At 42.4% G+C, this 21,654-nt stretch overlaps 1 protein-coding gene across 4 annotated transcripts in view; it reads left to right on the top strand.

Moving 5' to 3' along the window:
• The window catches only part of MAP3K13 (mitogen-activated protein kinase kinase kinase 13), a 168,265-nt gene that overhangs the window by 132,737 nt on the left and 13,874 nt on the right, over positions 1–21,654 (top strand). For all 4 annotated transcript variants that reach the window (XM_044251930.1, XM_044251932.1, XM_044251928.1 and 1 more), the window contains 7 exons: positions 4,032–4,223; positions 7,334–7,492; positions 9,225–9,383; positions 9,824–9,932; positions 16,801–16,910; positions 17,934–18,050; positions 18,735–18,872. In XM_044251930.1, coding sequence (XP_044107865.1) covers positions 4,032–4,223; positions 7,334–7,492; positions 9,225–9,383; positions 9,824–9,932; positions 16,801–16,910; positions 17,934–18,050; positions 18,735–18,872 — 984 coding nt within the window. The remainder of the gene's footprint in view (positions 1–4,031; positions 4,224–7,333; positions 7,493–9,224; positions 9,384–9,823; positions 9,933–16,800; positions 16,911–17,933; positions 18,051–18,734; positions 18,873–21,654) is intronic.

Genomic DNA, 21,654 nt, shown 5'->3' on the forward strand with positions numbered 1-21,654 from the left:
TGGAAAAATGGGTTCTTACCAAGAAATTATATCTGATGACTCAACCTCATTTATCAGTGGGATGATGGAGGTCACTCTGAGATAACCTGCCCATTGAAAGTTCAGTTAAGAAAACAAAGCTGATATCTGAAGTGATCATAGAACAATTAGTCTCTGTGTAACAGAGAGGTATTTTTTTGTGTTAGTTTCTATTAGCCTCCCTTTTTAAATATGAACTTGTACTAAGAGAGCACCATGAGAATGTTTCTCCCTGCCTCAGTGATCCAAATACTCCGTAATGCCAAATACTCAGCTTTCTAAGTCTAATGACAGTTGAGTTACTGATGAGAGTAAGTTATATGCTATGTTCATGCCACAAGATAGTTGTTTTCAAGAGTGTATGAACATCTTTATAGGTCAGACTATTTTCATAATATGGCAGGGATCACTAGCAAAAGGGGAGGCACAAAGGTACATTTGTGGCAGTCCTCAAACCTGGCAGTGTTGAGCCCTAAATATGTGTAATGTCTTTTGCCTCTACCTGTCCCTTGGCAGGCTTCCCATTCTCTTGCCAGCCTTCAAATTCTGCCCCCGTCTGAAACAAATGAACGATGAGCGGCTTCATAGGAGGGAAGGTAAAGAACAGGAAAGCTAGTCTTTAGGTGGAATGACAGTTAGAAACTAGAGCTTCTTGGTATATTTGATATATGTAGTTCAGTCCCAGAAAATAGTATGACTGATGAGGCTACTGCTGAAAGTGGAATAATTCGCAAGCCTCCCTTCCTGAAAGTAGGAGGAACTTCTCCCAGCCTCCAAGAGGGATCTTATCATGATAAAACTCTCATTATAAAGGTAAACATGTCATGGGGTCATTTTTCATTGGACTCACACTCCCCCTAAGGAATAGAAATCTTGGGTACGGATTTTGTACAACGGGTTTAAATGAGCTTGATGCTGAGTCTTGATTCCCAAACAAGACCCCTTTATGGAAAGGGAAAGAGATGTGGAAAAGGAGATAAGCATCCGGCTGGGATACTAAATGAAGCACTTGGACGCATCTCCTTGTGGAAGGGACATGCATACAGTGGGCATGGGAGAGAGCTTTGGTTGCCCTAGTGATTTCATCCTTTGTTGCCCTGTTAGGGCCAGGAGGAGGTGAGGCGAAAATGAAATGCTAGAGAGACTAATTATACTCTTTCCAAAGATGATACATTTCCAAAGACAACAGAAGGATTATTTTTAAGCAGACAGACTCCCAAGAGACTCCTTTCCTTCCTCTTACTTCACCAAGAAAATCATCCCTTCTAGTATACTACATCCTAGATGGAAGAAAGGGTCTCTCACTTAACTTCTGTTGAAAAACTTTCAAGCTTCAATCACTAGGAAGCTGAGTTTGAGACACTTAATATTCTACAGATTGGCATGGCTTTCTGGCCTCCTGACGTGGGCTGGGCTATCTGTCCCGGGTACGAGGTCTGTCCAGCAGGTTGTCCTGGGTAACTAAAGGGAGAGATGTGTTCTGTGAGAAGCTTGTTTTTTCCTTCCTTTCTTTTGCTTTCTCTTTTTTCCTTGCAACATTTTCTGTACCTCATTCTCCTGACCCTCCCACCTACACGTACAGATTCTGCATTTTGGACACGTATGGCCGTGCCGGTGCCCCACTTTTTAGGCTGAAGATGCTTGAATAGTCTTTACCTCTACATGGAAAACAATAGTGAGACTGTGTCCCTGGTTCATTACCGCATGCTCTTGAGGCATTGTGCAGTGTTGTGTTTGCGACCATCTGTGCCATGTGTTGCTTGGCCAATGAATCATTCAGGACCGTCTGGAAGATACGAAGGCATGATTAGATTTTAGTATGTCTCACTGGATACTCATTGCTGTGCTTACAGCTTCCTTCGAAGTAAGAACCGTGTACAGAAGGGGAAGCGAAAGAAAAGAATTCTGTATTTTTTTTCCTTCCAATTTTTTGAAAGCAATCTTTTAGGAAGACCTAATCTGACTGTTCCTAATGGAATTGGGTGCCAAGGGGAAGAAAAGGTAGCAATTAGAGTCATTAGAGAGCTTCTATTTATAGCCACTGAGAAGCCTTGTCATACATAGTACAAGGCTGATGGCATGATTGCTTCTCATTCATCAGTCAAGAAAGATGAAAAGCACATAACATATCACTCTTACCCCTTTCTGTCTGTTTGCGACAAGTTAAAACATGGTTGACTAGGATGCTGGGTAGCTTCAAGCCAATATTTATTTTAATATTCTTAAGCACATTACATTATCCCCGCCTATTCTTTGTTTTCCTGTAATGAAAATTAAATTGTCTGATTACGGTTGTGGTCTGTCTGGGCTCCACCACGTTCTCCTAAGAGTCAAGTAACAGAAACTTGAAAAAAAATTTTTCATTAGAAATGAAGATGAGAATTCTGGGTAGCTTGGAAAACGGTAGGAGAGTAATGGGAATAACTCTGTGGCATTTGACAAGTGTGTCATGGCAGGGAGAATGAAGACTAATTTTACTTCTTCATATCCTGCTGTTGTTCTGGAACTTTCCCCTGGTCGCAAGCTATGGCCTCTTCATTTTCTCATCGCTTACAGCTGCCTAAGAGAGAATACATGAGTTTGTAGCTGGCTGAGGACTTTAGATGGGCATTTTGTAGACAGAATACTCTCGGCTCCTCTAGAAAGTTTTGAAAGAAGGCATACATACTGTTAAGAGATGGGATACCGAGAATTGTGTGCGATAATTGTCCTCTTTTCTCATCTTCAGAACAAAAGTGTGGAGTTAATTATTGTCACTTTTCTAGGGTAATGTTGATAGAGGAATCCCCAGCCTGCTTGTGTATACAAGAATTACAAAGCACAAAGGGAGGGCAGTGTAGCATAGTGAGTGGAAAGAGCATAGGCTTTGAAGTTACACTGGATTTGAATCCAAGCTCTGTCACAGGTGTATCATCAAGGACAGGTCACTTTCCCTCTCTGAGCCTCACCTGTAAAAATGGAAGAGGTCATATGCATTGTGCAATGGTTGGGGAAGATTAAATCAGACAATTAAATAAGCATGGAACATTCCAGACAGAAGAAGTTCTTCCATGTTAGTTCCCTTCTTCCCACCCTGTGCACCTGCGCACGTTTGTGCAAAGGGTTTAGCAGCAAAGAAAGTTAAGGTGAAGCTAAGAAATATTTGTCAAGGATTTGCTGTGAACTTCTCAGCCTCCTGGTAGAAGGAAAAGAACCTGAAGACCTTTCCCTTCAAGGAGCCTATCTATGATCTGTGTAGGGAGAGGAAAATTGTGTATAAAAAACGAATGGCTGTAGCACAGGAATTTAGGGACGAGAAAGATCGTCATGGACTGGAATCATCAGGAAAGACCTTGTGGAAGATGTAGGAATTGATGGGAATAAAGGCCATGTAGAAATATGTTACATTGTATGATACTGTTTTTATTCTAAACAATAATGTTTTTCAAAGACTATATAATACAGAAAATTTATTCTTTCTTGGTCCTCATTCTAGTTATCTTAAATTTGATAATTTAAAATTCAACAATTAATATAAAAATAGAAGTATTTTATTTGGATTCTCTCTTTCCCTACCTTATGTATAGAACCTTTTATTTAATTTTAAAAGGAAGATATTTCAGTTATTCTTAACACTCTAACACAACACAGTACCTGGCCTATACAAGTCTTACGAAACATGCTGTTTGTCCCAAAATGGAATGGCCCCACAGAGAAGTACTGGTACAGCACAACACAGAGATAATCTGGAGTGAGCAAAATGAACTAAAATTGGCTGTATGCATAATAGAGAAGCTTGTAGACTAGAGGGATTTTAATGGTAATTGAAGAATCAGGAAAAGTTATGCCTTATTATGCCAATATTATTTTGGTAGAGAACTGGTCTTAATCATTAAATGTATTAAATATTGTTAAAATTGTTAAATTCATTAAATATTCTTAAAATATAAATATATAAAATAGATATAAATATGTATACAGGTACATTTGTATGTATATGTGTATTTAAAAACATATTTGTGTTTTCTTGAAAGGGGTGTTTGTACTCAGGCCCCCTGTTACTGCATTATCATGGAGTACTGTGCCCACGGACAGCTCTACGAGGTTTTGCGAGCTGGCAGAAAGATCACACCGCGATTGCTAGTGGACTGGTCCACGGGAATTGCAAGTGGAATGAATTATCTGCACCTCCATAAAATTATTCATCGTGATCTCAAATCACCTAAGTGAGTTTGGGAGTTCATTTTTCAGCCACTTTGTATTATTGCTTTGAAATAAGGGAATTTTATCAAGCCCGGTTGAGTTATTCAGACATACTTGCAGTTGAGTTTAAATCGGCACAATGGGTAATTCTGTTTGCCTGTTTTCGGATTCTCATTGACCAACTTACTCATCTGTACAGCAGACAGCTCCAAGCACCTGACCCGAGTTTTCCCTTTGTGTTGCTTTTTAGTTGTGCAACTGTAAAACGAGATTCATTATTAACTGAAGTGTTCACTCTTGATCATCCCAGATAATTAATGTCACGCTTTCCCACCTTGAAGGCTTGATTTGTGTTAAAAACTGAGTTTCAGAAAATAGGCTAAAAATGCATGAGTAAGAGACTGAGGCAAAGAGAAAATAAGAACATTAGAACTAAAGCTTGCTCACGAAAGACTGTCCAGTTGTTAGAGGTGGACTGGAGATTTTGGCTTTGACCTTCAAAGAGTCTAAGCAAAGAAGGAAATAAATAGTCCCAAGGCTCGCGGTGTCCATAAGATAATATAAGCTGGCTATTTAAGAGAAGCAGTGTTGTTTCTAGTGATCTGTTATCAAAATGATTCTTTGGCTCTCAATAACCACTTTTAAGAGGAGTGCTTATTCACTTCCCTAAACCACATCAAGGGAAGAAAGGAATTGATAAAATGGTGTATTTCATTGTAGCTCCTGTTTTTTTTTAAGCATTTTTAATTATCATTTTAATTTTAAATTTTATTTTATTATTTATTATTATCATTTTAATGTATTATTTATTTATTATTTATTATTTCTCACCACAGTTTGGTTTAGAGAAGCAGAGAGGAATTAATCTTTTTTCAAAAACAGGTCTCTGTAGTGCTTTCATGGTTTATTGTACTTTTTAAAATATCCATTATCACATCTTCTTTGATGTTGGCAAAACTTGCATGGGGATAGTTGCAACATGCATCATCCTTCTTATTTTATATAAGAAACACGAGGGACACCTGGGTGACTCAGTTAGTTAATAAGTATCTGACTCTTGATTTCGGCTCAGGTCATGATCTCAGGGTAAGCTGGGCATGGAGCCTGCTTGTGATTCTCTCTTTCTCTGCCCCACTCTCCTCTTCTCCCTTTCTAAAAAAGAAGGAAAAGAAAAAGGAAAATGAGGGCTCAGAGCCCGAAGTCGTGGTGCTAGGACCTGAGCCCAGAACTTTGAGACCTGAAGCGCCCCACTGCTTCCTACTGGAAGGATTCGCAGTGGTTTCCGCCTCCTGTCCATGGGAGATAAAAATCAGTCTTGATTATAAACTTTCAAGCAGCTCTTGTTTCTCACCCCCGTTCTCTGCCATGCTTACCATAGTCGTTAGCTCCCTGAGCAGCCCCCTCCTTGCTTTACTTGCAAATAAACTTTATTATAGTCTTCATTCCATCTGCTCACATTCTGACACAACCTGTTGCTTTCATCATCCACTACATACACACAAAAGACACGAAACACTAGCCACAGACCTCTTTGAATGGTCTCCTTCCTAACCACCTTGTTCCCCTTCAGAATTAACTGTAGAGGAAGAAGTCGGGAAGTTTTAGAATGTATAAAATCACATGCTACTTTCTCTAGCTCCTGTCATTTAAAGATTAGGGTAACAAGTTACGCAGGGAGACCTTCCCTCTGTTATCAGCACTTCCTTGAACTTCTGGTAGTCTTGGCCTCTTTGGGTTCCAAGCTGACTTTGAGAAGACAAAGATCAGTCTGGTTTGCTTTAAAGACAAATGTCATGACCCACATTAAATCTTGGGCTAGGTGACCCCAGCTTTGTCTCAGAGAAGACTTTTTACAAGTTCTAACCTCATGTGCCCTCTAGTCTCTCCCCACATCCATTCCCTCAAAGTATGTACATTCTACATATCAGGGGCAAAACCGGGAGTCGGACATGGAGGAAGGTATTCTAGAACAGTTGTAAGCAGAGCCGTTGGGTAACTAGAGAGCCGTGTGACACTGGCAGGGAGAGGGACAACTGTGAAGTCCCCGGTTCAGAGAAGGGAGGAGAGAGATTGAGAAGTTTTCTGTTTTCTAGCCACCTCAATTCTGATACCCTGAATATCAAGCCCCCTTCTTATGAAGAATAGGTCTCTATCATTAAGCCTCTGAAACCCTAACTCATTAACATTCTAAAGTTCCAAACAGGTTATATCAAGTGAATTCAGTCCAGTTTGTCAGTATATTAATATTCTGGATTTGACTGGTACCAGATTGTATTCATCTTTAAGGCTAGAAAAACAATTTTCCCCAGGCCACAATTCAGATATATACCATGAAAAGACAAACATGACTTGTGTGAAATACGTAAGCCTAAATTTATTCCAGTTTTTCCTTATCAACATTGGTGGAATCCCAGCATACTTATTAGCCTTTTAATGTAAAAATCCCGAGTGCTGTGGTCCCATGTGTGATTTTAGTTGGCCATCATTTAAATCGTGTTTTAAAAGAAGGGTTTTTCTTTGTGGTTTGTCTGAGACTGACAAGGGTAGAAACCAGTAGTTTTTGAGCATGGGTGTTTTATGTCTCTTATCTCCTTTAATTCAAATGAAAATTCCACAAGCCCATTTTTATAGGCCCATGATTCCTTATCGAAAACTCTTGGAGGATTTCAGAAAGGTAACATAGTACATTGCCTCAGTCACCAAGCAGAGTCTAGGACAATTCTCTATAATGAGGTCAGATGAATAAAATGAGCTTGCTTGATAATAAATGAGAAGATATTTATACACGGTGTGCAGTTTTCTGCACGCTTGAATCATGGGTAAGTTACCGGGACCTGCGTTTTCTCCATCTTATGACGAGAAAACTGGCTTAGGAGAATCAGGTGAACTTGGCAGTGATCACAGAGTTAGCAAGTGGTGGAGGCAGGATGAGACCAGACGGAGAAAGCCTGCTGTGCCATGCGACCTCATCTGTGTGAATATGTTCTGTCTAGCCTAGACCTACTGCCCCTGTGATACTGGAACCTGCAGGCTAAATTCTACAAGGTAGGAGGCAGCACACGAAGTTGCCAGTTATAGTCATGATTTGTATTAGTACTAATGATCTGGATGTTCTCTTTATTTCTTTTTAAAGTGTTTTGGTGACTCACACAGATGCGGTAAAGATTTCAGATTTTGGCACATCTAAGGAACTCAGTGACAAAAGCACCAAGATGTCCTTCGCCGGTACAGTGGCGTGGATGGCACCAGAAGTCATACGCAACGAACCCGTCTCTGAGAAAGTCGATATATGGTGAGCAGTGCCATCTGTCCCGACGAGAAAGCCTTCCCCACTGCACCCTCCCCCCTCCCCGAGTCCCCTCCTCCTCCAGCACGTCTGCTTTCCCAAAATATTCTTTAGTGTTACTCATAGTTGATTTCAGGTTGATGGTTGATTTCAGGCTCCTGTTGTCTGAGTCCCTACGCAGTGTCATGCTGAACATGGTGAGAAGGATTGAGAGGGGAATTAGGGTGAACATCTATTCAGTAAATCATCCACTTGGGAGGGCTTCACAGAATATGCTGAACTTTCTGGAAAATGGGAAGTTTACTTCAAATAAGCATTTAGCATAGAAATCTTTGGGAAATATAGTCATAATTCTTACCTCTTAAATACAGTGAACAAAGTTTACCTAGTTTTGGTGCCTCAGACCCTCAACATATCAGTGAGTACTTTGCTGGGATATGGTTATATGCTTTAGAGCTATTTGAAGTATATAATAGGGCTGTTTGCCCTTTTAGTAAACATCCCCAATGAGCTATGCTTTTTTACTTTTTGGCCTATTTAAAATTCTTATCATCTTTTCCTTTGAGATTATGAATCTTTACAATTAATAGCCTATTTCCCTGTGGTCACTTTTCTTCCATCCTTAAAACTGGTTATTAATATAACTTTTAGGCTTAAGACCAAAATAATAGCATATGTTAAAATTACATGTAACACCAGAGTAAGATAAAGGAGAAATGTGGGATCGTTTGTAATTTGGGTAATTATCACCAATGTGTCCTCCTTTGGGATTATACCAATTATGTTCCCAACAGAAATGTGTTTTCTCAGTCTCAGCACAAAATGTGCTCACTTTCTGGATTTTTGCCAATCATCTAGGTAACACATGGTGTCATAGGTACAGTTTTAATGTGTGTTCCCCTTCTAATAATTTTAAGTTAGGTTGTACTTTTTTTTTTTACTTTTTCATATTATCATAAGCCATTTGTAATTTCTTATTGTGAAATATTCTGATCCTTTACTAAGCTCTCTGATCTTGATCCCTATCAATTTATCAGAGTATTTTGTATATTAAGGAGATTAGCCTTTTGTATGTATGAATTATGAGTACTTTTCACATTTTGTTATTTTGTTTGTGGTGGAATTCCTCCTCCCTGCTGGATATTTCTTTTTTTTAATGCAATTTAACTGATCAGTCGCTCCATTTGTGGCTTCTAGATTTCATAACTAGAAAGCTTTCACCTCTCTAAGATTAGTAAAAAGAAAAAAATTTCCCATGTGTTCTTTCAGGAGCTTATGGTTTCATTTTTTCTTTTCACATTTGAATTTTTGATTCATTTGGAATGTATCTTGGTGTGAGATGAGCCATGGGTTTAATTCCCCCCCCCCAGTTGCTTCAACAGCATGTACTGACTCGTCAGTGCTCCCACGCTGGTTTGGGATGCCACTTCCATCATATACTCAAGTCCTGTATGTATCTGGCCCACTTATGGATTTCTGTTCCTTTCCATTTGTCTGGCTGTCCACTCACACACCAGAGTTAATTACCGAAGCCTTAGGATATGTCTTAATATCAAGCAGTGTTGGTTACCCCTCACTGAGTTTCTTTTCCAGAGTTTTCCTTGCTGTTTCTGTTCTTCCTATGGAAGTCTTAGAATTTTGGAACTGGGGATACACTGGATTAAACATGAATAAAGAACTAGCATACAAACCAGTCTTTCTGCATTATCTTTGGTGCCTTTTCCTGGCACTGCTGTAGGTCTTTCGGAGTGGTGCTTTGGGAGCTGCTGACAGGAGAGATTCCTTACAAAGATGTCGACTCTTCAGCCATTATTTGGGGTGTTGGAAGCAATAGCTTGCACCTTCCAGTTCCTTCCACTTGCCCTGATGGATTCAAAATCCTTATGAAACAGACATGGTAAGAAATCTCTTTCTTCCAAGATTCTCTTTGACCTTCTTCCTCAAAACCACATTTAAAATTTCTCTGAAACCTCAGGGAAGTCTCCAGTATGGATTTAGACTGAATCACCTGGTTAAAGCCTGGCAGACTTGGAGTCATTGATAAATAAAGAGCTTGGTATATCCTGAAACAAGTAGGCCTTATAGTAAATGATGGCCACGATGACTTGACGAGTCCTCAGGGACTGTTCTTATCAAACAGGCCACTGATCCTGGAGATTTCCATTTATCATTACAGGTACCTCCTGGTTACATTTTCCTTTTGCTCTTCAGTATGTGCATGCGGCCTGAGATAAAGCCATGCGTGGAGCCAAACATGTTTTCCATAAAGTAGAAGAAAATCTCTGTGTTCCCAGACACACCCTCTGCAATGCACAAACTGTCTTTTTTAATTTATAGGCAGAGTAAACCTCGCAACCGGCCTTCTTTCCGGCAGACGCTCATGCATTTAGACATTGCTTCTGCAGACGTTCTTGCCACCCCCCAGGAAACCTACTTCAAGTCTCAGGTAAGTCTGAAAGCTCTCCTCCCGTGCACTGAGTGCATAGCCAGGAAGCGCTCGATGAGAAAGAGGGGCTTAGAAGCATTCTGAGTCTCTTAACGATTCTAGGGCTCCGCTCCAGTCGTTGTTAAGCAATAGCTGTGATATGTCACACATGGGGAATCTGGGAGTTTTTTGAACACTTGAGATACATCATTATCTCGGGCACCTTGGTGGCTCAGTGGGTTAAAGCCTCTGCCTTCAGCTCAGGTCATGATCCCAGGGTCCTGGGATAGAACCCCCGTATCGGGCTTTCTGCTCAGCAGGGAGCCTGCTTCCTCCTCTCTCTCTGCCTGCCTCTCTGCCTACTTGTGATCTCTGTCTGTGAAATAAATAAATAAAATCTATTTTTAAAAAAAGATACATCATTATCTTATTTGAAAGGAACATGTGTCTGAATGTGATCTTCCAAGTGGTGATATTGTTGAAAAGAAAAAATGAATGTATTTGAAATAAAATCAGACACCTGGCTGGCTCAGTTGGAAGAGCGTGCAACTCTTGATCTTGGGATTGTGAGTTCGAGACCCATGTTGGGTGTAGAGATTTCTTAAATTAAACAAACAAACAAATAAACTTAAAACAGAAAAAAAAAAAAGGTGGGGGAATTACTGCCAACCTTCATGAAAGGATTGCTTCCCTTGAAGAGAAAATCTGAAGTACAGAGGAGGGAAGTTAAGTACCAGAGAGAGCCCAGGATAGAATTAGGCCCAGAGGGAACCTTTCCCCTGACTCTGTGTGTTACCTGTTAGCACCAAATCAAATGTAACTTAATGTATCTGTCAGCCTTACTGTCTTACAGACCATTCCAGACCTACAGCTTCAAACACCCAGATTAAACTCCCTTAGAACTACTAACACTAGTGCTGTCTGTTCAGATACCTATGTGTATGGGGCACGAGGAAAGCAATCTGTCCAGTCTCTGCGTGAGTGTTCAGAAAAAGACTTGGGCCCTTCCGTGAAATGAAAGAGAATAACAATGAGTACTTTCTAGGGAATCTCTCAAACTTTAGACTATGGTTGCAATTACAGCTTTGCTTCCTTTACCATAAAAGTATACGTACCACGGTTTGGAAAAGCAGTTTTTGGTGAGAGTACTAAAGTCACAAGCCATCAAGACAGTCAAACTGTATGTACTTGGAAAACTTCAAAATGGAAGCAATTCTACGTGAATGCTCCCAGGATGTCCCTCCTGAAGCCAGGGCCACCTCTTTGGAGTGCCCTGTGCACCCCTGTGCCATGTGCAAAGCACCGTGTCGTGCCACGAAGCACCCAGACCCAGTACCCTCACCTGCACAAACTGACTTTTGCCAATATGTGCAGCAGTGAGACTGAACTCGGGAAAGCTTCTTTTGGAGCAAGACTATGAAGGTGAGAGGAAGAAGAAGGAAAGAAAGGGGAAAACATTACACCGGACATCTTTTAAATATTAATTCTTCCACACGTTTCTCCCAACATAAAATTTTAGCTCTCCTTAAGTAGCCCCAAGTCTGCTAGGTGTGCTAGTTCCTAGGATTATTTCAGGTACTTACAAGCTGGTCTGTCTCTGGGTCTGAAATTCAGACTCTCTCTGGCTACTGATAAAATATTTAGGAACTAGCTACGGAAGTACTGAGAAATGCAACAGACTTGAGTCTAACCCTTGTCCTAGGATCTTGGCTCAGTCACTAAAATTCTCTAAACCTCAGTGTACTCATCTAAACCCTGGAGGTGATCATCTCTTCTCGTCCTTACGGGGTTTTGGCTAGGACCCAATGAGAAAATAAAAATGCAACTGTATTGGAAACTAAAGAACTACTCGAGTGGAAGATGTCATTCACTGCCCGTGAAGCTGCAGAAATGAAGCCTTCTTTGGGCTGGTACATTCTGGTGAACTCCTGAGACTGACAGGTGGCTGCCCGGGGACTCTGCTCCCCGGGGTTCTGACTCTCGATGCCACTGGGATGGGGAAGGAGCCTGACAGTTTAGCACCTGGTTTTACTCCTTCCGCAGTCTCGTCGTGCCTGAGGCCTCCTCTCCCCTGGCCCGTGAACAGAGCCAGGCTGCCTCAGTTACCCATCAGTGGTTGGTCGCCTCAGGTCACTGCCCTTTCCACAGAACTGTCCGTCAGGAGCATGCCAGGAGCCCAGCTGACTGCTTCCCGAGAGTATTTGCTTCCCCTGTTTCTCAGCAGCAGCTTCGGTAGCACAGATGAACATAGCAGCCGACTTCACTACAGCATTTGATTCTGCCGAAGCTGCTGCTGCTTTCCCAGACAGTAACGTATTTCTCCAAGGAGGCAACTACTGGTCTTGGCATTCAGTTGCATTTGCTATCAGTTTTTGTTTTGTTTTGTTTTTGGCGAGCTCTGCGCCCAGAGTGGGGCTTGAACTCACAACCCTGAGATCGACAGTCGCATGCTCTGCTGACTGAGTCAGTCCCAGCACTGGATATCAGTAGTTAGAAAACATTTTGCTGGGGTCCCAGATCCCCACAGCTGGGTGGGCCATGGCCTCTGCCTCTAAGCTCTTCCCCCACACTCTGCTTTTGCACCATTCTGGTTCCCTTTTGAGGACCACTGCGAGCACCCAGAAATTCAGAGGCTGTGAACTGCAGACACACGAAGTTCATTACAGGGACAGACTGTGATCCTTAAGAGGAATCTCGTCATGGCACCCCCGGCCGGCTCCCTCGGAAGGGCATACAGCTCTTGATCTCGGGGTCATGAGTTAGAGCCCCACGTGGAGAGATGACTTCAGTAAATATTTAAAACTTAAGAAAGAAAGAAAAAAAAAAAGAACAATTTCATCATGAGCAAGTAGGTCCTTAGGCAGAGGCTGGCACTTACCGGGGAAGGAAGTCAAGAGGACTGTTGTGCCAGTCAAAGTTGGACTTGAGGAACTCTTAAGTCTTTTCTGACTCAGAATCTCTAATTTCCTGCTACTTAGCCCCCCAACATCCTGCTTCTCTATCCAGCTAGCCTGGAACTGGCTGCACTTCTTTTTTTCCTTTTTAAAAATTGTGGTAAATACAAATCGTGCAAAATTTGCCGTTTTAACCATTTTGAAGTGTACAATTCACTGGCATTAATTAAATTCACAACATTGTGTAATTTCACCGCTCTTTCCAAAAGTTTTCACCACCCTCTTAAGCAGTCATTTCCCATTTCCTCCTCCCCTCGACCCCTGGTAATCGCTGTCCTACTTTTCGTTTCTATGAATGGACCTGTTCAGTCTACTGATTGAGTAAGTGGAAGGCTGGAAAAGATGAGAACCGTTTAGATGGGGTGGCCTTTCCCAGGCCTTACCTAGGACATAAAACGATTCCCCTTAATGGTAATAACCCAAGTTTCACCAGCTTTTTCCCTTACCTGCTTATCTTGTGAAGCAGCCTATACCCCCTCCCGTCATCCCCTCACATGCATTTGCGGGGGGATCCCCAGTGAAGAGTGAGTGGGGTAACTTCCTAGTGACTTCTGCTCTGCTTTCCACTGACTGGCTAGACACAGCAGTCTCCTACTAATGTCTGCTAGGTATTACTTTGTGGGTTAGCTCTGTTTTCTGCTACAATGCCATAAGCCCAGCTGGCATCCATTGGATGCTCCCATATCCCAAGGCACTGCCCTCCCCCATCAGGAGCTGCCGTTTCCTCCTGCAACTACAGCTCTGCACCTCTCGATTCCAAAGCTGCACATTGTTCTGTCTACCCAATGAACTCCTTTCCCTGCTGAGTTACACTTGGTTAAAGGTAACAGAGCCCTGCTGGTTAGAGCCCAGTGTTTTATAGATATTTTAATGAAACACTGGGAAGTGCTCCTCCATTCCTGTGATGGTGGCTTTGTCATAGGTCAGGGTCATGAAGGATTCCTCCTTCTCTCATGCCACATTTTCTCTCAGAGGCACCTCAGTCTCTGTGCAAATTAGCTTCTGGCCTACCCACCTCCCATTTCTCCAGCTGTGCCCAGACATGTCTGAACTGAAGATTAAGTGCAAATTGAAACTCCTATTATGTAAAGATTCTAAGCATATGGGATGGAACTCCAAACTTAGCATCTACCAGTAACACCATAGCTTTGGGGAAAAAGATATTATAATCAGGCCCTGGGGTTTTCCCACACATCCTGTTCCCTCTTCATGATTGGAGGCGGGAGGGGAGGACTTCTTTTTGGAAATCTACTTTATTAATAGGTTTCAATCTTCGAAAGGTTCTCTTTAAATTTCCATTCCCATCAGGAGGATTATTTCCTCAAGGTTTTCAAGAATTTAAAAAAAAAAAAAAAGGAAAAGAAAAAAATCTGTTCCTCTGATTCCTGACCACCAGAGGGAGATATTCCTTTTCCTGGTCCCTTCTTTAGGTACCTGTACTGGTGTCTTCTGATCCGTTTTTGCATGAAAGAGGACTTCAAGGCCCAAACCTGGCCCTCTCTCTTACCTTTTTTGATCTAATAACTCCTGATTGTCAATCTTAGGCTTCTCAAAGCTCACGTATTCTTCCTTCAGACTTTGATCCGATGATGACAAGAACGGCATTACTGGAGGCTCAGCCAAACTTTCATTTATTGCTTAAGACTGTCAGACTGTTACCAAACAGTGGGCACTGCATTCTGGATCTGAGTTTCTGATGACCTTCACTTTCTGATGACCTTTACTTTCTGATGACCTTTACTTGATGATGACATTGTTTGGCAGGTTTGGTTCCAAAAGTCAACTGACTGACAAAAATCTTTCTCCGATGGTCAGTCAGGATATATATATCAGTCAGGAGATATATATGTATATATACATACATACATACACATACATATAATAAGTGGAAGGCTGGAAAAGACGAAATCCTTTTAGACGGGATGGCCTTTCCCAGGCCTTACCTAGGACATAAAAAGACATATATATATATATATATATATATATATATAATGAAGATCTAGCATATTATAAGCAGATAATCAGGATGATCACTATCTAAATAATTACAGTATGATTTCCTTTGTATTTTTAAATTTTATTTATTTATTTTGACAGAGAGAGATGACAGGTAGGCAGAGAGGTAGGCAGAGAGGCAGGCAGAGAGAGAAGAGGAAGCAGGCTCCCTGCTAAGCAGAGAGCCCGATGTGGGGTCCAATCCCAGGACCCTGAGACCATGACCTGAGCTGAAGGCAGAGGCTTTAACCCACTGAGCCACCCAGGTGCCCCATGATTTCCTTTATAAAAGTAAATGAGAGGGGTGCCTGTGTGGCTCAGTCGGTTAGGCATCTGCCTTTGGCTCAGGTCATGGTCCCAGAGTCCTGGGATTGAGTGTCGGGCTCCCTGCTCAGTGGGGAGTCTGCTTCTCCCTCTGCCTTTGCCTGCCACTCCCCCTGCTTGTGCGTGCATGCATTCTCTCTCTCCCTCCCTGTCAAATAAATAAATAAACTCTGCAAAAAAAAAAAAAAAAGTAAATGAGAAACAGCAAATCTGGGGAGAAACCTTCTATAATTTCAAAATTACTTACACATAACTTCTTCCATGATCTAGAGAAATAATTTTAAACATGAATCTGGAGGTAATAGAAGAGCTCCAGAGGAAGAATATATAGAGGCATTTAGTTATACATCTAACCTTCACTGGAAATCAATTTCATTAGTTTCTTGGAATTGTAGTTTATAAGTAATTTGAGGTAACATCTCCCTTAGCTGTTTTCTAGAAACTATCTGTAGACTATATTCCAGCAGACGGTTTTCTACTGCCTAAAATTTAGAAGACATTGGCCTGGAATTCTGTGCCTTATGGAAATCCCAGTGTCCTGGGATTCCTGGGAATCTATTCCTGGGAGACTATAATTTCATGGTCACTCTCGCTTTGCCTTTCTAAAATTTTTGGGTTCTACCCCCTCCATCTTCTGGTTGTTCCTTTATCTTGTCATTGACCTGGACATGAAGTTCAGCACCGTCCTTGATGTCTAAAAAAAAAAAAAACACTCATCCAAAATCAAGGTGAATGTCAAGAGACTTTACTAAAGGTTTCAGAAATTGGAAGAGGCTTACATTTTGAATAATTGAAGTCACATATTAGATATACATCCCCATTCTAAAATTTTGTCAAACCACTACATTATTTAGCCATCCTTTTTCTCCTCCTCTTCTCTTTTCCTGTTCTTTCCTTCGCTCCCCAATTCCTATAGAATTCCCTATATTTTTATTCCCAAGTCCTGCTCTGCCCCTTGGGTCATGTGCTCCAGATATTTTTTCAAGATATTTTTCTTTTTTTTTTTTTTAAGATTTTATTTATTCATGAGACACAGAGAGAGAGAGGCAGGCAGAGGGAGAAGCGGGGAGCCCAGTTAGGGCTCAATCCCAGGACCGCAGGATCATGATCTAAGCCAAAGACAGACGCTTAACGGAATGAGCCACCCAGGTGCCCCAAGATATTTTCATAACAAAGTTACCTAAGAGAAATTCGGTGCCAATTGTAAACACGGTCGTGTTCTCACTGGCACGTACTTACAGCAGATGGCTAACTGAGCTTCTTTTTTTGGCCGGGCCATCTCAGCCACCATCTTCACTTGAAACTGAGCTCTCTTGTTCCAGAGGTGATGGCCAGTATGCCAGCTGTGATATTTCTGGTGGCCAGTTATGGCTAGGAAATGGGAAAAATACGGCATCCCGTGTTGGACTAAATACAGAAAATGAGGTCATGGTATGAGTGTGGGGGGTGCCGAAGCATGAGCTAGTTTGCTATCAACTCATATTTACTGAACATTTGTTCTGTGAGGCTCTTCAGTAAAAGCAAGCGGGGGAATACCATCCTGACCATGATCCTCTGGCTCTACCAGGGACTGAAACTCCTAGAGTCCTAACAAAGTCTCATTTGTCCTCACTCAGGCTGAATGGAGAGAAGAGGTGAAAAAACACTTTGAGAAGATCAAAAGTGAGGGAACTTGTATACACCGATTAGATGAAGAGCTGATTCGGCGGCGCAGGGAGGAGCTCAGGTGGGCTGCTCCCTTCTTCTCCACCTCGTCCCATCCCCACATCTGCAGATACTGGCAGGAACTTGCTTTGTGAATCACTGTTTCACCTTCTACACACCTTTCACCTCTGCTACTTACTGTTAATTCTCTTTAAAAGTTGCCCCAGAGTTGGCCCCGCCTTTACCCTGCTGTCCCGTCCCCTCCCTGCAGCCTTGTTATCCTTCTTTATTATAGCTCTGCAGCCGGTGCTCCTGGAGCCGGGCTCTTTCTTCATTTGGTGCCTGTCCTAGGTGACATGGAGGGCAGTGCTTTATAAGAGGAAGTTCCTGGTCTCAGGATGCTTATGACTGATAAAGGGCTACAAAATGTAGCCATATATAACCACCATATTAGAGCAAGATCGGTGCCCTAATAAGTACAGGGTGAGGGGTCAGCGTTATTGGCATATTGCCATGAACATGACTATATTATGCTGTATTCTTATTAAGGTATTGTCAGTGGCACACAAAAGCTACACATTATACACAAATCATGGTCCGATTTTTATCCGTGCCCCGCCGCCCCAGCTATTCAGCATGGCTGGATATGGCCCCTAAGGATAAACCAAGCGCAAGCTTGAATTTTCCATCTCCCACTCCATCTTGTCTGAGTCGTTACCTCAGACACGGGACCCTTGAATTTAGACGGCCCTCAGACAAACACTTTTTTTTTTTTAAACATTTCTTTTATTTTTGTATTTATTTGACAGACAGAGAGATCACAAGCAGGCAGAGAGGCAGGCAGAGAGAGTAGGGGAAGCAGGCTACCCACTGAGCAGAGAGCCCAATGTGGGGCTCGATCCCAGGACCCTGAGATCATGACCTGAGCCGAAGGCAGAGGCTTAACCCACTGAGCCACCCAGGCGCCCCCAGACAAACGCTTTTGAGATAAACCATCTGGTTCTTATTTCATTAGAGCTGTTCTTTGTCATCCGCACCTAGCACCCCCCCGACCCCATCCCTCCCCTGGTAGTCAGCTTTGCTGATCCTTTCTTTTCTTTGATAGGCATGCTCTGGATATTCGGGAACACTATGAGAGAAAACTCGAGCGGGCTAATAATTTATACATGGAACTGAGTGCCATCATGCTGCAGCTAGAAATGCGGGAGAAGGAGCTCATTAAGTATGTATCCAGACTTCTGTCTGTCCTTCCCGAGTCGGGTCTATCAGTCAGCCCCAACGCACCATTCTGCCATATTGCTGCTCCTCAAAACTAAAATGGCAGATGCTTGAGTCATTCACCCAGCATTCCTTAAGGGATGTGCTACGCCCAGGTCCCTTCCCCCCATGAAGTTTCAGTTGAGGGGAGTTGCTGCAGAGCTTGTTACAGAGGAATGTGCCCTTGACCGGCATTTGCAACTTCACCCCGCTGAATGGCTCCGAGAAGGGGTCCTCATCTCGAGAAAAGCTTGGTGTGGATGAGGGGGAGCCTTCTGCCCGCTGGGGAAGTAAGGTGGCTGATGAAAGTGACGATGACAGGAGACCCCGGTCAGTGGACCTGACCAAAACCAAAACTGAAAATAAGTAGGTCTTCTACCATCGCCTTGTGTCTCTCGTGAGGTACATTGCGCTCAGGTCAGCCCCTGAGTGCACCAGAGAGTGGAAGAGCACAGTTAAGTCCAGATTAGTTGAATTGAGCATCTTTTTTTTTTTTTTCCTTTTTAACCTGAATAATAGTGTTGTTATTCAGATAGTGTATTTCTACTAAGGGTGCCCAGAATCTGTGAGAGGAGTTAGCCTGTGGAAACATCCTGCCCATCTTTCCTGTCTGCAGTGACTGAGCTGTGGCTTTTCCTTTCGTCTGCAGGCGTGAGCAAGCAGTGGAAAAGAAGTATCCTGGAATGTACAAAAGACACCCCGTCCGTCCAATAATCCACCCCAATGCCATGGAGAAGCTCATGAAGAGGAAGGGCACGCCTCATAAATCAGGGATGCAGACCAAACGGTGAGACACCTGTGCCAACCTGACGTTCAGAGAAAGGGGAAAATATCCCCCCCAAAATACATGATCCCATGACGGTGTGTCTGCTCTGTAGCTCACCGTGGGCACACTTGGTTCCAGAAAAAACAGAGTAGGAAAGTGAGAGGATGTGTCATGAACTTTAGGAATCTAGTTTTTACTCTCTGAGACATAGATACTTCTTGTCTTAGCATGGCATAGGGAAAGAGAAGTTGGTGGGAATGCAAGTTGGTGCAGCCTCTTTGGAGAACAGTGTGGAGATTCCTCAAGAAATTAAAAATAGAGCTTCCCTATGATCCTGCAATTGCACTCCTAGGTATTTACCCCAAAGATACAGATGTCGTGAAAAGAAGGGCCATCTGTACCCCAATGTTTATAGCAGCAATGGCCATGGTCGCCAAACTATGGAAAGAACCAAGATGCCCTTCAACGGATGAATGGATAAGGAAGATGTGGTCCATATACACTATGGAGTATTATGCCTCCATCAGAAAGGATGAATACCCAACTTTTGTAGCAACATGGACGGGACTGGAAGAGATTATGCTGAGTGAAATAAGTCAAGCAGAGAGAGTCAATTATCATATGGTTTCACTTATTTGTGGAGCATAACAAATAGCATGGAGGACAAGGAGCGTTAGAGAGGAGAAGGGAGTTGGGGTAAATTGGAAGGAGAGGTGAACCACGAGAGACTATAGACTCTGAAAAACAATCTGAGGGGTTGGAAGTGGTGGGGGGGTGGGAGGTTGGGGTACCAGGTGGTGGGTATTATAGAGGGCACAGATTGCATGGAGCACTGGGTGTGGTGAAAAAATAATGAATACTGTTTTTCTGAAAATAAATAAATTGAAAAAAAAAAGAGAGAGAGAGAGAGATGAACTACAAAAAAAAAAAAAAAGAAGAAGAAGAAGAAGAAGAAGAAGAAGAAGTAAATGGAGGGCCAGGCCGACGTGGATTCCAATCCCAGCTCTGCCCATTGGTTTAAGCCGTATGATGTGGACCATATCATTTGTCCTCTTTCAGCCATGGGCAAAATGGTATAATGATCACACGTGAGATTTCTTTTTCTTTTTCTTTTTTTGACCCCTCCTGCACAGAATTGGGTTAATCATAATTCTTGTTGTAGGTAACATTGGTTCATGTGTGTCCCACTTTTACATATTCATTTAGTTAGTTCTTTTTAATAATGTAATAAGTGCCTGTAAATCCATTACCAGAAACAAAAGCAGGGGCTTTGATAATGACCTGTACCTCACCACGTAGGGCCTCTCATTCTATTCCTGCATGGGCTTTTGGTGAAGTTTAAATAAGAGAAATGTGAAATCACCTTACAAATCACAGGTACTAAAAAATGAGGTTTTGAATAGTTAAAAAAATAAAAGATTGCCCTTTCCTCTAATTACAATGCATTTTCCTTATACTAGTTTAGTCTTAGAATGCTCTCCCAGTCAGTTTTTATTATCAGGCTCTACTAGATGCCCACTGCTCCCAAATAATGGAGAGTGGACTCTCTTCTAGCCAAGTTAATGCAAAGGAAAGAAATGTCCCTAAAACCTGGGGTGTAGACCAAATGGTCTACTGCAGAATGCAGTAAGAATAAAGATAATGACAAAACGCAAACCAGGAATGTATTTTAATTCTTTCAGAATGGCAGTCATTCTGAATAAGGCCATTCTACCCTAGCATGACTAATACAACGCTAAAACTACTGAAGAGTAATTACATGGATTAATTCCAGTTTTGTTTTTACTTACTACCCGTGATCACCTTCTCGTCAAGTTCTGAGAAATTGCAGGTGGCACCTGGCAAAACCCTCTGAGGATCCCAACACCTCTTTCTTTTAATGTCTTAATTGGAGACAGAGTTCACCTGCTGGCTCCTCCCTGCATTCTGCTACAGTTAAAACTAAGAGCTTTGGAGAAGAAAATAGTACTGTTTCATTCTTCAAAATGTGAGTGCATGTTTACTTTTAGTGTTGGCTATGAGGAGTATGTTTGGAAGTTTGCCACCACCAGCAGATGCTTAGTGGACTAAGCATCCAGGAAGACAACCTGGAATGGGTCTTTGAGCTGCAAAGAGTTCTGCTCTTGGTTGATTGGCCCCTGGAGGATGTCAGTTTCACATTGTTCTGACAGTCCAATGATTAAGTCAGAAGTCCAGTGACCTAGGAGGAGATCAGAGAGGAAAAACCATCCACCATCCTTTGGCCTAGGTATCAATGTGGGTTCAGTTGGGGACTAAAAAGAAGAGAAGCAGAGTTCAGTTATGGATCCAGCCAGCCTGTTACAAGTGAGTATGATGCAATACCGTGGTCTAAATGCCTCATAATAAGGAGAGGCTTGGGATGGGGCTAAGAACTCTGCCTTAATGTCGGAAGACTTGGGTTCAAGTTGGGAGTTCTGCCATGGACTCCCTTTGGGATGGACACAAGCCAGCTAACCTCTTGGATCCCTCAGTACCCTTACCTGTAAAATGAATGTTGGAAAAATCAATAGTCGGAAACAAGTGTTTTATATATTGTAAAGTGCTTTGTCAACTGTGAAGTGCTGTGTCCCTGTTATTCTGTGACTTTTGCACAGCCAGGTTCAATAAAAGCAGCCTTCGTCTGACTTAGACACTTTCACCTCAGCTCTCTTCCAGGTCCTCCGATAGCCAGTCACTGGATAGGTAGGTGCCCCTAACTGGACCTCGGAGGGCTCCCTTGCCTCAATAAAAGCCCCAGGACCTCCTCAGTCCATGTACTTTTAGTGGCAAAAGGTGGCCAGCT

Source organism: Neovison vison, chromosome 6 (genome assembly GCF_020171115.1).
Source record: "Neovison vison isolate M4711 chromosome 6, ASM_NN_V1, whole genome shotgun sequence".
Classification (NCBI taxonomy): domain Eukaryota; kingdom Metazoa; phylum Chordata; class Mammalia; order Carnivora; family Mustelidae; genus Neogale; species Neogale vison.